Source organism: Geotrypetes seraphini, chromosome 5, assembly GCF_902459505.1.
Source record: "Geotrypetes seraphini chromosome 5, aGeoSer1.1, whole genome shotgun sequence".
NCBI classification, from domain to species: Eukaryota; Metazoa; Chordata; class Amphibia; order Gymnophiona; family Dermophiidae; genus Geotrypetes; species Geotrypetes seraphini.
Window position 1 is genome coordinate 45,796,027 of NC_047088.1, and position 16,966 is coordinate 45,812,992.

At 41.9% G+C, this 16,966-nt stretch overlaps 1 protein-coding gene and 1 long non-coding RNA gene across 2 annotated transcripts in view; one reads left to right on the forward strand and one right to left on the reverse strand.

The window, feature by feature from the left end:
• Nucleotides 1–13,250, reverse strand: LOC117361030. The gene is made up of 3 exons (XR_004539576.1): nt 12,660–13,250; nt 7,435–8,276; nt 1–395 (listed from the first exon to the last, which is right to left on the reverse strand). It is a non-coding gene; the product is annotated as an uncharacterized LOC117361030 (long non-coding RNA).
• Nucleotides 12,677–16,966, forward strand: part of RAP2C (RAP2C, member of RAS oncogene family) — a 22,532-nt gene continuing 18,242 nt past the window's right edge. Inside the window, exons 1-2 of the mRNA XM_033945804.1 lie at nt 12,677–12,803; nt 13,244–13,747. Of these exons, the coding sequence (XP_033801695.1) occupies nt 13,439–13,747 (309 nt within the window). The 5' untranslated portion in view covers nt 12,677–12,803; nt 13,244–13,438. The remainder of the gene's footprint in view (nt 12,804–13,243; nt 13,748–16,966) is intronic.

The window sequence follows — 16,966 nt, forward strand, 5'->3', positions numbered from 1 at the left end:
AAAGACATACACAATTAAAATATTAAACAGAACATAAGAAAAAACTTCACAGGATACAAAAGGGAAATGGGTAGGAATACATAGCAAAAAAAATTGAAGGGGAAGAAAAAAAATCAAAGGGACGTTGAATAATTTTAATCAGGCTCTAAGTCTAGACCTTGTATGCATCTTTAAAAAGAAAGGTTTTAAGGTTAGATTTGAATTTGGTGGAATTAGATTCTTGCCTCAGTGTTGATGAGAGTGAGTTCCAATATATGGGAGCTATCACTGAAAAAATTGTTTTGCAGGCTGTATCGTAAAATAACTGTCATCGAATAGAAGGAATCGCAGTGGTCAGCTGGTTAGTCAGACAATCTTTTTATAACTTAGACCAGTGTTCTTCAACCTTTTTACACCTATGGACCGGCGGAAATAAATTAATTATTTTGTGGACCAGCAAACTAATAAGACTGAAATTTTTTAAAACCCCATTGCTGTGAGCTCGGTCCCGTTAACTATCTGATCCCATCCCCCCCCCAAAAAAAATTTTCATCAGCTTGCATAGAGAAATCACTGATTCCAAGCGTTTACAGAGAAATCGCCAATTCCCAGCACTTTCTCCACCGTGTTTTGCCTCTCCCTCAGGAACAGGCCAGGTCTCCCACATGTTATTCGCGGTTTCACCATATTCACAATGGTTTTCAAAAGAAAACAGCGAATAACATATGAAAAAGTTATTCACAGTTTTTCTGTATTCGGGGGTCTATTAATTCCCTACCACAGCAAATACAGAGGGAGAAGTGTATAAGCCAAGGAATACCAAGCATAGCTGTCACTGTGTTGTTCCTAGAAGCAGCATGTGCACCTAGCTAGAGCAGGAGCAGGTTCTGTCAAAATGTGGAATTATAGGCAGTCAACTGGGTTGCCTATGCTTAAATCTGGGTCTGGCTAAACTCTTCTCCATCACTCATGGAATTTTCTAACTATCAAGATTCCACACATTTTGTTTCCTGCAAAACCTTTATCCTGTTTGACTCTAAGCCATCTTTAATATATAGTGTCACATCTCCACCAATTTGATCCACATTGTTATTACAATATAATTAATGCCTTTGTATCACAATTTCCCATTAGTTATCCTCCTTCCACAATATCTCTGAGATGCAAATTATGGCTACCTCTTCATTCAGGGCTATATATTCTAACTACCATTTTATTTATTACACTTTTGGTATTTGCATACAGACATTTCAAAAATATGTTTGTTGCTTTAAATTATAACCTGACCAGCAGCCGACAAGGATTCTTTGTAATCTTTTAATTTAAAGGTACCTGGATCACTTTTGGCACTTTACTGTTTTATTAATATCTTTCTAAAATACTTCATTTCAAACCATGCAATAATGAGTGACTGTGGCTTCTTCCACACTCTAGTTTAAAAACTGCTTAACCTTTAGTGCCAGCAGCCAGGTTCTACCTTGGTTAAGGCAGAGTCCATTCTTTCAGAATAGGGTCACCTTTTTTCAAAATGTTGCCCAGTTCTTAACAAAATCTGAAGCATTCTTCCCTGCATTATCATCTCATCCATACATTGAAACTCTGAAGCTCTGCCTGACCCAAGGTCCTATGTGTAGAAAAGAGAGCCTTTCTGAGAATGTTTTTCTGGAGGTTCTGGTTTTCAAATTTAAAAGCTTAAATTTGTATTCCAGTTTAAATCTTATATAGGTGATGCATGAGGTCCACCAACTTCACACCAGGCAAGCAAGTTATCAAACAATCACTACATCTACCAGCCACCCAGCTGTCTATATTCCTAATGATCATATTGCCAACCTCAATCGCCATCGTAACCCTTCCCTCCTGAGCTTAAGTCCCTAGACCCTCATCATCAGAGAAGTAGAATATTGCATCACTTGGAGATTAGGTCCTAGCTACAGAATCATTTCCCGCAACACCAGAGCAACCTTTCATTTCAGGTGACTTTGCTCTTCTATGGCAGCATAGGGCTGCCAGACTGGGACTTTACTACTATGTCCCTGAAGCTCATCTTTATAACCTCTCTGTTTCTGCTCCTCCAGGTCTATAATCTAGCTTCCAGAGATTGGTTCTAGACAGTCTTAATTACAAATTACAACTAATGACTCTCCAAAGAGGCACCAGAGGAGACTCCACACAATCAAAAATAATTTTATATATAAAATTTATTTTATAAAGTGAGGAGATTTCAGCAAAAGTGGTGCATTCCTGTACCTATTGTACCACTTGGAGTATTGTGTTCAGTTTTGGAGACCGTATCTGGCGAAGGACGTAAGAAGACTTGAAGCAGTCCAGAGGAGGGCGACGAAAATGATAGGAGGCTTGCGCCAGAAGACGTATGAGGAGAGACTGGAAGCCCTGAATATGTATACCCTAGAGCAGGGGTGCCCAACGCGTCGATCGCGATCGACCAGTAGCTCAGGAAGGCAACGCGAGTCGATCGCGGAGCCCATCCCGGGCTCTGTGATAGACTCGTGTTGCCGTCCTGATCTACGGGCCGATCAGCCTTCCTCTCCAGTGTTCTCCCTAGGGCCTTTTAGCTGGGCGGTCCACCCAGCTGTCATCTGCCGCTGCTGAACATTAAACCCCCCCCAAAAAAAACCGGCTTGGAGATTTCAGCCCGTAGCGAACTTATGCTCCGGGCTCTAACGTGTACGTGCCGGCTTCTCTTCTCTTCCCTCCGAAACCGGAAGTTATGTCTGGGGGGGGGGGGGGGGAGAAGGGAAGCCAGCACGCACATGTTGAGAGCCCTGAAGCAAGCGTTCACTACGGGCTAATGCGGGAGACAGGTTAGTGAAGCATTTGTTCTTCTTCCTGCCGAGTCCTGCCTACTTTCTGTTTCCGCGAAGGCAGGACCCGGCAGCATTTCCCCCCAATAGGTTGATCACGATCTTGGGCTGATCAGCCTTCCTCTTCCCGACGGCAGAATTGACATCGGGGAGAGGAATGCTGGTTGGCCGAAGCAGGGAGAGCTTGGGGCCTGTTATTGGTGGCGTTTGGGTCCTGGTCCCCGATGGTAATGGCAGTGGCAGTGGCTTGGGGGAGGGCAGGGAGAAAGAAAGAAAAAGGGCAGGCAGGGAGACAGAAGGAAAGAAGAGAAACAGAAAAAAATGAAAGGGAGGCAGAGAGAAAGAAAGGGCAGGGAAGAGGAAGGAAAAGTTGGGGGAAGGAATGAGGTCTGGAGGAGAGGAAGCATACAGGCTAAAAGAAGGGAAGAAAGATTGTATGCACAGTCAGAAGAAGAAAGTGCAACCAGAGACTCATGAAATCACCAGACAAGGTAGGGAAAATGATTTTATTTTAAATTTAGTGATCAAAATGTGTCTGAATTTATATCTGCTGTCTATATTTTACACTAAGGTCCCCTTTTACTAAACCGCAATAGAGGTTTTTAGCGCAGGGAGCCTATGAGTGTCGAGAGCAGTGCTGGGCATTCAGCGCAGCACCCTGCGCTAAAAACTGCTATCGTGGTTTAGTAAAAAGGGAGGAGGGTATATTTGTCTATTTTTGTATGGTTGTTACTGAGGTTATAGTGCATAGAGTCATCTGCTTTGACCTCTTTGAAAAACCCTGGAATAGGAATGATGATTAACATTTTCTATGCGTACAGTGTGCTTTGTGGGTTTTTTTTAATTTTATTGTTGGTAGATCATTTTGACTTGGTCATTTAAAAAGTAGCTCGCAAGCCCAAAAAGTGTGGGCACCCCTGCCCTAGAGGAAAGGAGAGTCAGGGGAGATATGATTCAGACGTTCAAACACTTGAAGGGTATTAACGTAGAACATAATCTTTTTCAGAGAAAGGAAAATGGTATAACCAGAGGACATAATTTGAGGTTGAGGGGTGGTAGATTCAAAGGCAATGTTAGAAAATTCTACTTTACAGGTGGATGCCTGGAATGCGCGCTCGAGAGAGGTGGTGGAGAGTAAAACTGTGACTGAGTTTAAAGAAGCGTGGGATGAACACAGAGGATCTAGAATCAGAAAATAATATTAAAAATTGAACTAAGGCCAGTACTGGGCAGACTTGCATGGTCTGTGTCTGTATATGGCCATTTGGTGGAGGATGGGCTGGGGAGGGTGTAGATGGGCTGGAGTAGGTTTCAACAGAGATTTCGGCAGTGGGAACCCAAGCACAGTAGCAGGTAGAGCTTTGGATTCTTGCCCAGAAATAGCTAAGAAGAAAAAATTTAAATTGAATCAAGTTGGGCAGACTGGATGGACCATTCGGGTCTTTATCTGCCGTCATCTATTATAAGTAAGAACATAAAACATAAGTAGTAGCCTCCGCCAGGGCAGACCAGAGGTCCATCCCGCCCAGCGGTCCGCTCACGCGGCGGCCCATCAGGCATATTGCCTGAGCAGCAGTCCCTGACTAATTTTATACCTACCTCTACATTTATCTCTAAACCTTCCACTGCTCTTATCTGTACCCCTCAATCCCTTTGTCCTCCAGGAACCTATCCAGGTCTTCCTTGAAACCCTGTACTGTGCTATTTCCTATCACGGCTTCCGGAAGGGTGTTCCATGTGTCCACCACCCTCTGTGTGAAAAAAAATTTCCTTGCGTTTGTTCTAAACCTGTCCCCCTTCAATTTCATCGAGTGGCCCCTTGTTTTTGTGGTTTCTTTCAAATTGAAAAATCTGTCCTTGTCAACCTTTTCGATGCCCCTCAGGATCTTGAAGGTCTCTATCATGTCTCCTCTGAGTCTCCGCTTCTCCAGGGAGAACAGCCCCAGCTTTTTCAGTCTATCAGTGTATGTAAGGTTTTCCATACCCTTAATCAGTTTAGTTGCTCTTCTCTGGACTCTCTCAAGCATTGCCATGTCCTTTTTGAGGTACGGTGACCAGTACTGTACACAGTATTCCAGATGGGGGCGCACCATAGCCCGGTACAGTGGCAGGATGACTTCCTTCGTTCTGGTCGAGATACCCTTCTTAATGATACCTAGCATTTGGTTTGCTTTCCTCGAGGCTGTGGCGCACTGTGCTGACGCCTTCAATGTCGTGTCTACCATCACTCCCAGGTCTCTTTCCAGCTTACTGATCCCTAGCATTGTTCCCCCCATTTTGTAAGTGAACATCGGGTTCCTTCTCCCTACATGCATGACCTTGCACTTCCCCACGTTGAAGCTCATTTGCCACTTTTTTGCCCATTCTTCCAGTGTCGTAAGATCCCTTTGGAGATCCTCGCAATCTACCGTGGTTTCAACCCTGCTGAATAGTTTGGTATCATCAGCGAATTTGATGACCTCACATTTTGTTCCCGCCTCCAGGTCGTCGATGAATATGTTAAACAGGAGCGGTCCCAGCACCGACCCTTGAGGAACCCCGCTCGTGACCCCTTGCCAGTCCAAGTAGTGGCCCTTTACACCAACCCTCTGCTTCCTCTCCGACAGCCAGTTTTTAATCCATCGGTGGACCTCCCCTCGCACCCCATGATTCCATAGTTTCCTGAGCAATCGCTCATGTGGTACCTTATCGAAGGCTTTCTGAAAGTCTAGGTAAATTATGTCTATGGGTTCACCTTTGTCCACCTGGCTATTTACCCTCTCAAAGAAGTATAACAAATTTGTGAGGCACGACCTACCCTTGCAGAACCCATGCTGGCTCGACCTTAGCTGTCCATTTTTTTCGATATGATCACAGATGCCGTCCTTAATCAGTGCCTCCATCATCTTTCCCGGGACCGATGTGAGGCTCACCGGCCTGTAGTTTCCCGGGTCGCCCCTTGAACCCTTCTTGAAGATGGGCGTGACATTAGCTATTTTCCAGTCCTCCGGGATCTCTCCAGTTTTTAGGGATAGGTTGCATATTTGCTGAAGTGTCTCTGCTATTTCATTCCTTAATTCCTTGAGCACCCTTGGGTGGATGCTGTCTGGACCTGGCGACTTGTCGCTCTTTAGCTTGTCTATCTGCCTGAGGACATCCTCCTGGCTCACCTCTAGTTGGATCAGCTTGCTATCTTGATCTCCATTTTCTATTTCCTCTGGTTCCGGGATGTTGGATGTGTCCTCCCTCGTGAAGACTGATGTAAAGAAGTCGTTTAACTTGTCAGCTATTTCTTTTTCCTCCCTCACTACTCCCTTTCTATCCCCGTCATCCAAGAGCCCCACTTCCTCCCTCGCTGGTTGCTTTCCCTTTACGTACCTGAAGAATGATTTGAAATTTTTTGCCTCTCTCGCTAGTCTCTCTTCATATTCCCTCTTTGCTCTCCTAACCACTCGGTGGCACTCCTTCTGTTTTTCCTTGTGGTCCTTTTGGCTGGCCTGCGTTTGATCCTGTTTCCATTTTTTGAAAGATGCTTTCTTGTCACTGATCGCCTTTTTTACAGCAGCCGTTATCCATGCTGGGTTCTTTATTCGATTTTTCTTGCACTCTTTTCTGAACCTGGGGACGTACAGGTTCTGTGCTTCGTGCACCGTACGCTTGAGCATGGTCCAGGCGCTTTCTACGGACTCTATCTTTCTTGTGCTGCCGTTGAGTTTCTTCCCCACCATTTTCCTCATTGCATCATAATTCCCTTTTCTGAAGTTGAGCGCTGTTGTTGTGGTTCTTTTCACCCTGGATGATCCCAGTTCTAGTCGGCACTGGATCATGTTGTGATCGCTGTTCCCCAGTGGGTCTAATACTATTACTTCCTTTGCAGGTCCCCCCAGTCCACTGAAGATTAGATCAAGAGTAGCTTCTCCTCGTGTAGGTTGTTACTATATATGACAAGAAGCTCTAATTGTCATATCATTTAGCTCCTCATTTAATTTTATTCAATTGTGCATAAAAATAAATGTGTGAGATTCAACTCTGCAGTCTCCTAATAAATAGTATTCGCTGGAAAATTCTCCAAAATGAAAATAATCAGAAAAATATATATCTCTCAGAATCACTTAAAACAGTTTAAGTAAGTAACAATTGCTTTCAAGAGAAAACCAGAAACTTATCTTTCCTATGTCCTGGCTTGATAAACAAAGGTTCGATGTTTCAACAACATGCTGTGCCGCACCCATGTATTTGGCAGCAGACTATGTCGTACTCATTTGTCCAACAAGGACCCTGTTTCACAATCTTCATCAGGAACTTTATCATGTCTAAATGAAGCAGCTATCAATTGTTCCTTCTTAAATCGTCTCTCAACTCTGCTTGCTCACTTCTTAGAAAATATGGAATTCTTTTTGATTGTATGGATTCTCCTCTGCTGCCTCTTTGGAGAGTTATTACTTGTTTGTATTATTTTCTCTTCATTTTTTTCAGTTGTTGGCAGTTTTACTTGCAAGGCAGCTCAGCCTCTGATGCTCAAAAGGGTTCTCAGGGGCTTTTACCAATCATGGTAGCAGCTACCGAGAACCCTATGCAAATGCATTACAAGGAGCTCATTAGTATTAAAATAAGCACTCCTTGTAATGCTCAAAAGGGAATGAATGCCCACCTCTTACTGGGTCAAATTTTCTGGCAGGTCTGTAGCTGCTGGTAGCTGTTTGTGCATCTATAATCAGAACGCAGCAGTTAGGTGCAGGACACACACTCACATAACAGATGCACAAAAGCTGCATCCATATTAGGTGATAAAACAAAAAAGAACACTTCAATAAACTGCTCACAAGTGCCAACGATTTGGATCTGTACTGAGCCTGCACATAAGAGCTGTGCCTACTGCTTAGCTCTTCTATGCAGGCGCCAGTTCCTTCCCCTTTTACCGGGCTACTCAGCACAAATAGTGTGCATTTAATTTGCATGCTATTTGTGCCGAGCATAGCCCGGCAAAACAAAATCACTCCCAATCTGGTATTTTTTACCTGGTTGCCAGAGTTCTGTGCAAGCTCTGAGAGTCAGGAGGGCTTTGACTGAGCACACACATGCAACCTTTCATCAATTGGTAGGTAATATATATTTGGCACTTGGGTCAAAACACAGGACAGACCTCCTTTTATAAATAAAAATATAAAATTATTAAACCTCAGTATATGCCAACAATTTATTTTAGATCCTCAGAAAATGTGATTGACCCAAAAATCTCTTAGTGGGTAATCAGCACTATACTCCTCATAGATCCACCATTTAAAAATTTTTAATTACTAGATTTTCATCAATTTTTATAAAAGCATCTAGTTGATAGTCTTTCTTTTCCTTCAAATATATGAATTCAAAAAGAACTTATCTTTATTAACTCTAACCACAGAAACATGATGGTAGATAAAGGCCAAATGGTCCATGCCATCAGGTAACCTCCTAAAGTGACCACGTTTCAAATACTGCATCAGGAGGTGGTTCCTGGAGTAAAAATAGTACAATATAATCCACATTGGCAAAAGATCAATTCAAATAGGCACATTCAACATACCCATGCTACTGTGTTTGTTCATTTGGTGCATTTCAAAATGGCACCAACAAATACAGAGTTGCATTTAAAAGAATCAGCTGACTCCCAGACCAATAACATAACATAAACATTTATCTACGAACTGTAGTTTCTTTCAGTTCAAAGCCATGTACAAAAATAAAAAAACTGACCATTATCAGCAAAATTATATAATATTCAAATTATAAAAACAATTCAATCATTTAAATATTTAACAAGCAATTCAGTTTTTAATAACTTTCTAAAGTGCACATAAGAAGTAGAATTAACAAGCAGGGGGTGGAATTCAGGGTTCCAAAGAGCTACTTAGTAAGCCTGCTAACATATCTTTTGTGTGAGCAACCTTACACCAAAGGAAAAGCAAAGGCAGAAGGACTTTGTGATACATGTTCTGAAGATGCACACAGAAATGCATCAACTAAATATTTTGGCAGTAAGCCATTTAAAGCTTTATTTAAAAATATTGGTTAAGATTCCTTTTGTATTTCTGTTGTAAATTTAATAAAATTTAATTTAAAAAAACCAAACAGCCAAAATTTTAAAAGTACTCGTCCCTCTACTGGAAGCCAGTGCAGCTTTTGATAATAAGGGGTTATATGTTCATATTTTGACAATTTAAAAATCAATCTAACTGCCTGCATAGGATCATAACAAATCTGCATAGGGCAAAAGGTCATATCAATGTCATCCACTTTAACCTATAAGGTGCAACTTTATTAAACTCAAAAATCTACTGCTGTTCTTTAAAGTTCAATAAATATTTGAAATATATTCCTACAGAACTCTGAATACTGAGGATTTGGTGGGATATAAGACTGTACATAACATAGACAAAAAAAAAAGCATTTTAGAAAATTTATCCAAAGGAATTTGTATGTAGAATGATGTCAATAGAATGAAAGGTAGTTTGGGTACCGATGTTGCAGCTCAGGATATAGAGAACCAAGTGTAACAAGTATAACTCTCACACATTCCAAATGAGTGAATGTCCTTAGCATCTTGGGTACTTCTGAAGTTGAAACTGATTCTAACAAGCAGATCTAAAACAGTAGAATGCTATGTTTAACCTTGTTCAGGCAACAAGTGCACTCTGCCCTTCCTTATCATAATGCTGTACTGACATCTAGAGACTGTTTAGCTGAAATGCCCTTTTCTAAAATCATAGCAAAAAATAACTTGGATGTGGGCCATACAGTCAAAGAAAATTTGGAGTTTGATTCATCCCAGGTTGCCTTCCATTCTGAACCATGGAAAAAGCCTTAGATAAACTGAGCCCTAGTCATTTGCAGCCTTTCCAAAAAATGAGTTGACATCTTTATGAAGGTCAACAAGTTTCTCTACCTACCAAGGCCCTTGCTTTAGTAGCATCCCCTTGTCTAAACGGCAGCATTTAAATGTTTGAAGAAACCCAGATGTTTAAATACCATTTCAGGACATGCAGATGGGAAGCTGAGTACATCCAGGTTAGTGGTTTTCAACCCAGTCTTCAGGGCATACCTGGACAGTCAGGTTTTCAGAATATTCAAAATGAATATGCATAAGATAGATTGGCATACAAAGGAGATAGTGCATCTTACCACCTAGCACTAAGAGGTAATTTCTTGGCACTAGATGGTACAATTAGGCATTTTTCGATTATAGTAGGATAAGATTTTGAAAGGGTGATTTGTATCTCTTCCCTTTTTTTCCTATTGGATTGTTCCAAGTTAAATATTACTTTTTGTTTGTGTCACTCCTCCCATTTCTTTCTTTTTCTTAGACTAAGAAGGTTTTCTTTTTTTTTTTTAACTGATGCATGTCTTCGATTAATATAATTTATTGCTTTCTACTCAAATGTTTATAGTTGTACTGTACTATTGCATTTAAGTATTGCTAAATAATAATTTTTTAAAGTTAAGAATTACTAGTCTAAATGGCAAGCGAAAGGGAGACCTAGGGAATGTAATGGGATAGGTTACAGGGGCCCACTTACACTTTAGCCAAAGCAACATCAGCAACTAGAGAACATTGCAGCAAGGCACAAAATTGGTTTGTTCAGCCCCCTCTAATAAAAAAGATGGTATCTTGCACCTGGACTTAGAGGCGAAAAACAGTGTGAATACCCTAGAACGGTTCAGAGGTTTTCAGTAAGATGGCTGGAACCTGTTGCTAGTTGTGGCTAGTTGTGTACATATGCAATATTCTTTCAGCTAGCATAACAGTGAAGTGAGTTCTAATTGTGAGGGTTTTGTACTGACCTACTTCTCCCTCTATTTCAGCCCAGACCCTTCCTTTACCTGCCCTCTATTGACAATTACTTCTAAGGCAGGAGACTCTTGGTAAAATGCCTGACTAGGCTTTCCCTGGTCTTGCCCATGTTAAGTTGTTACCAAATGTCAGAATTTACCCAGACATGTCCTCTTTTTAGAGGACTGTCTGGGTGTCCGGACGGATTTTGAAAACCCCGCAGTTTGTCTGGGTTTTGGAAGGCCTCGGCTGGAGGGCCTCCGAGCATGCATGGATGTGACACGATGACATCACACGCATGCATGTGACATCAGTGTCACATTTCCACATGCTCAGAAGTCCTCCAGACGTGGCCCCAAGCTCAGGGAAGGAGAGAAGATGAGGTTTGTGTGAGGGCGGGGCTGGGGCGGAACAGGGCAGAACCATGTGTCCTCTTTTTTTACTTATACAAATATGGTAATCCTATAACTGTCCCTCCTCCAGCCAGGCACTGGGAACAACCAGTTTTCAATGCCCTGCTTAAGCCTGGCCAGGAGGGTGTCTTGGCTGTCAAAATTGTGTTTTTTCCCCTGGCTGGCCCAGACCTTCTCTCCGACGTCAGAACTGACATCGAGGAGGTTTATGGGCCTGCGGCGTGCAATCACTGCATGCGCCTGGCTCTTTTGGAGTTCCAGCAGCATCAGGGGGGGGAGGGGGTAATTAAATGCAGTGGGTGGCAGGCAGCCCTCTTACCCCCAACTGGCGGTCTGCGTACCCCAGGTTGAGAAACCCTGTTCTAGGGTGACCTGAATACATCCTGTGTTACACCCTTTTAAACTGCAGTAAGCAGGTGCTAATGCTTACTATAGCTTAGTAAAGGACCCATAAATGGTTATAGAAATTAATGTGGCTAGTTAACTAATAGCTGAGAAGAATCTTCAGCAGATATATTAAAATTTCCAACCACAAGTAAGTTTGGAAAGTGTGAACAAAGTTCATTAACTGAAGCTGAACTGGCAGAGAATAAATAAATATAATTGTTTGAGTGGGTTGAAAACTGATTTATAGCATTAGCACTTCACAAAATGTTAAATAGTTCCAGATCAATTACTTAAATATGAAGACAGCAATAAAGACCAATCCATCTCTCCAGTCCCCACCTAAAAGAATATTTTTTGTGGAAGGAGAAAACATTTGGTGACGAATCATGAAATTAATAACCTCCCTCCTTCAATCATGTTTCAGCCAAAGCCAGTAAGGGGGGAATTAATCAAGGGGTGTTATAGCCTTAATGCGCATTAAGAGAATTAGTGCGCATTAAACACTAAAACTCATTCTACACCTATGGGCTTTTAGCATTTAATGTGCACTAAGTCCCTTAATACGCATTAAATTGTGTTAAGGCCATAACGCTCCTTGATAAATTCCCCCACTAAATTAAGACTGTGATCCTGTAGAGCATTCCGGCATAAATCAGATAGTTTGCCAATGGGTTAGTAAGATCATTTACTCCTAAAAATCTCAAAACCATTCACATTCCCTTGAAAAACACTGGCGTTGGAACTTTATTTTTAAGATTCTGATGTTGGGCCTGATATTTGGCCAATGGAAGTCAGTGTTTTGCTGGCTGCCATCGATGCTAAACCTGGACATTCAATGCCAGGCCAAGTCTGGGTACTGGTATTGAATTTCCAGGTTTGCAGAGCTAGCCAAGTGAGATATTCAGCACTTAAAACGGCTATGGGTCACCGCATAAAGATAGGGCTGACTTTTATGCGATTCAAGTTTGCTAAACATTTTAAAAACTAGCCCCTTTTGTTAATTTAGATTTTCGGTTCTCTTAAAGTATAATGTTACCATTTGGGTTTAGTTTAAGATTCCCCTTTCTACAGGTTACCTGGGCTATTGTTTATCTAAGCAATATTAGTGACATAACAGCAGTAGTAACTGTTCTTCTGACAGAAACCGCCGCCACACACTGCACCGAACTGACACCGGGGCATCACACCACAGGCGGTGCTACGGTGCCTGGGAGGGAATTACGTCGCGCGATACCCCACGCCGCGGTCCGGCATAAAACACGGCCCTACCTGCGCTTTGGCCACGCATCAGTTTCCTCGCGCGCAGCTCATGACGGGGCGCTTTGACCGTTGCACCGGAAAAGGCGGAGCCTGAACAGTGTTGTTGGGATTGCTCTCCACCCCCTTGTAGGCGGAGGTTGCTGTTTCCTTCCGGTGTGTGTATGTGTGTGAGAGAGGGATTTCCGTCTCTCCCGGCCGGGCGGTCCCCACCCTAGACGCTCCGAAAGGAGGAGAGACTGGGCCGGGCATGGATTGAAGGGCCGGAATCGGGCCCCAGCGCTCACCCCGCCGTAAGGCGACACCTCGACCGGAGCCGTCTTCTCTTTTCCGTCTAGGAGAGGAGACGGAGGCCTCGGCTTAGTGGCTGTTTCCTCACTGGGCCCGGCGTCTCTTACTCGCGGGGGGGTTCGGGGAGTTGCGGGGTTAGAGTAAGTGACCGGTGCCGGACTGTGCTGGCTGCGGGCGGGTAGCTAGAGCTGCATGGACGGGGCAGTTAGAGCTGCATGGACGGGGCGGCAGTTGTGGGGGGGCCATTTCTCAGGAGAAAGCTAGGGGCCATTAGTCTTATTGCTTTAACATTCCTGTGTTTTTAGGGTGCGGTGCATGTCCTGGATTTGTGACTTTGGTGAGAAACGCGGAAGAGCTGAAAGGGGAAGGCGGCCGCTGTTCTCCCAATTCCTTCACACCGATCCAGCTTGGCCATGAAAAGCCGGCCGCTGGCCTTCGCCGTAGCAAATTAACGCTCCTCGTAAGCAGCAAGTTCCTGGTCTGGGCTTACTGATTATTTTATGTTTTTATGTTGTGGGGAGGTAAAAAGAGACCTAATGAGGGAATACAAAGTAGTTGTGTTAGGGAGTGGCGGGGTCGGTAAATCTGCTCTAACTGTGCAGTTTGTCACGGGGACTTTTATTGAAAAATATGACCCTACCATTGAAGATTTTTACCGCAAAGAGATTGAAGTGGACTCTTCACCATCAGTACTTGAAATTCTGGACACAGCTGGGACTGAGCAATTTGCATCTATGAGGGATCTCTACATTAAGAACGGGCAAGGTTTCATTCTCGTGTATAGTCTGGTGAATCAACAGTCTTTCCAGGTACGAAAACCTTGGATGCTTCATGCTGCAGTCAAGCTGTGGCATGAAAAATACTCATTAATGGTGCACACAAAAGGGTTTTCCATTCTGGATGTATAGCAGATTTTTAGTTATTTGAACCCTCCATGAAATAAAGCTACTTGGAGCTGAAACTGCTAGCAACGTTTCTGGCAACACATTGTATCGCCCTACCTTAAGTTAAGGGTATTTACTAGTGCAGGAAGATTGTTGCCTATTTGTGTGTGCAGAGGTGGAATGGAGGTTCAAAGCAGGTGGCTTAATGTAATTTAATCATTAGTCTTATATTCCACTATTTTTTAAATTCAGAGCAGATTACAACAAGAACAGATACACTCACAACTTGCAAAGTCAATAAGTTGTTTTTCTTGGCTATATTCAATTTTAAAAAGTTTTTTTCTAGCCCAATTGCTAACTTTGCCTACAATTTTACTGATATATTTAGGAACATTTGTAGGTGCTTCCATAAGTAGCCAAAGTAGAAGTGTTATCTGCCTAAATTAAAAAACATTTTTCCTAATTCTCGTATATTAAATAAGGAAGGTGATAGTGAACCTTAAGGCACACCACATCTAGCTTTCCTTATTCCAGATAATTCAGTGTCTCTTGCAGCTTGATATGTTCTTCCTTCTAAAAATCCTTTCAGGCATTGAAAAATATTTCCATAAATGCTTAATTCACTCAACCTATATAGCACTAATTGATGATCACTTCGCGGAAACATTAAACTGCAGTACCGCTGCCTGTTGCCCCATGCTTAAGTGTTCCTGTACAACTGAACAATACCATCCTGTACTATCTCTAACAATAGTGTCTCCATACTATGAAAGGCTTTAAAACCATGCAGAGTATAATGTAATACTCCAAACTTGAGTGACAACTGACTAATTAATCAATGATTAAGCAATTTAACAATCCAAAATTTTCAGGTTTAGAAAGATCTGCTCCTATTGCCTTAGAAATAGGAGTTAACAAAATATGCAAAATTATTTTTAGGGTAGTAACCCTCTTGTAATATTATGTTAACCAATTCACAAGATTAAGTAGTATTGTCTTCAACAAATATGATGGACGAGAGAGTCAAGTGCACAGTACTTCTTAGCTAACCTTTTCCAATAATTGAGTGACATGCTTATCAGTCATATAATGTTCAAATGTATCCCAACATCAGTTGCCTAAAACCTCATGCAGCTTACCTCTAGAGTCATTATATACTGTAATTCATTCTGGCTTTGTAATGGTCATCGCATCACGGAGGTGCTCCTAATCTAGGAAATCTACCTACCTCTCTATAGCTCATACTAAACTGGCCACTTCCCACCAATTAAATGGAAGAAGGAATTGCAACTTTGCTGCATCTTCTTGCTATTTAACTCAGCTAGCTAATTTTTGTGTTTTGCCATCTGCTAACCAGTTTTTCTAAGACACTTTAGCTCCACCTTTGCTCATCACTGCCATTATCATCATTTGTTGCAAATATGCTTGAATTATCTTCTTTATTCAGTTTACTGCCAGCTTTACTAATACTGTGGTTTTCCAGGGATCCAGCAGTCTCTTCCCATCTTTGTAACACCTTGCTCTTTATAACTTTTGCCTGGTTAATTTAAGCAAGCTAAGTATTTGAATGGTCTTACATCAGTGTTTCTCACTCAGCTAGTGGAGCATACTCAGCCAGTCAAGTTTTCAGAATATCTGCACTGCATATGCATGAGTGCATGCACTACCTCCTTGGTAGGCAAATCTCTCATGCATATTTAGTGTGGATATTTTGAAAATCCAATTGGCTGAGTGTGCCTCAAGTACTGAGTTGAAAAACAGTGCTGTGGATTCTCTATTTCAACTAAATGATGAAATGAAGCATTAAACAAAACAGTTCTGCATTAAACTTGTAATATCTGTGTACTTTGCATAGTAGTATACTACTGCACAGTATTGATACCTGTACTTGATTAGCTGATTTACCAATACATTATGGGCTCCTTTTACAAAGCCACGCTAGCGGTTTTATCGCACGCACTGGATTAGCGCGTGCTATAGTGCGCGCTAGCTGTAAATCTACCACCTGCTAAAAAGGAGGCGGTAGCAGCTTTTGCGTGTGGCAATTTAGCGTGTGCTATTCCGCGCGTTAACGCCCAAGCGCGGCTTTGTAAAAGGAGTCCTAAGTGATGAAACAACTGATGGAAAAACTAAACAAATGGTTTTAAAACATGGATACTATTATATCTATAAATTATCTGATAAAAGTTGCTAGTCAGAGCAATAAAATGGTAGGGAATGTTATGATGATTGGCAGAAAATAAAATGTTGCCCTATGTCACTTCTCAGACCTTTTAATACTATACTTCCATAAAGACTGAAAACATTGTACAGAAAAGCTACCAAAATAGCAGTATGCAAATTTATTTTGTGTAACTTGAAAACTTGGCTGGTTGAGTATGGTATGAGACTTGAAAACTTGGCTGCGTTACTGATATGAGACTGGAGATTCATCAGGAAGTATTTTATATTTGTATACAAAGTTTGTATCCTTGCCGAAATCATATGTTTTAGTAAATCCTGGAGTGACCTGAAGTGAACGCAACTCTATATAGTACAAAGATCAACATGTTTTTTCCTACAGATTAATACAAAATTACTTTTTTCAGGGTGTAGGGGGGGTTCTTTTTGGGGTTTGCAGCCAGAATAAGAAAAGGGTAAATATGGAAGCTATAGAGCAACTGAAAGGATGCCCAAACTTTTTTTTGCAACATCTGCATTGGCAAATAGCCAGTTACCAAAACATTTGGAAGCTGTTTTCTGTTTAGGATTTATTTTTTTTTTTCACTTTGCATTGTAAAGTTCTAGCTAAGAAATATTCTAAGGCAGAGGTGCCCACACTTTTTGGGCTTGCGAGCTACTTTTAAAATGAGCAAGTCAAAATGATCTGCCAACAATAAAAAAAATTTTAAAAACCACAAAGCACACTGTACGCTGAGAAAATGTTAATTATTATTCCTATTCTGTTTTTTTTTCAAAGAGGTCAAGGCAGATGACTCTATGCACTGTCACCTCAGTAACAACCATACAAAAATAGACAAATATAACCCCTCCCTTTTTACTAAACCACAATAGGAGTTTTTAGCGCAGGGAGCTGTGCTGAATGCCCAGCACTGCTCTCAACGCTCATAGACTCTCTGCGCTAAAAACCGCTATTGTGGTTTA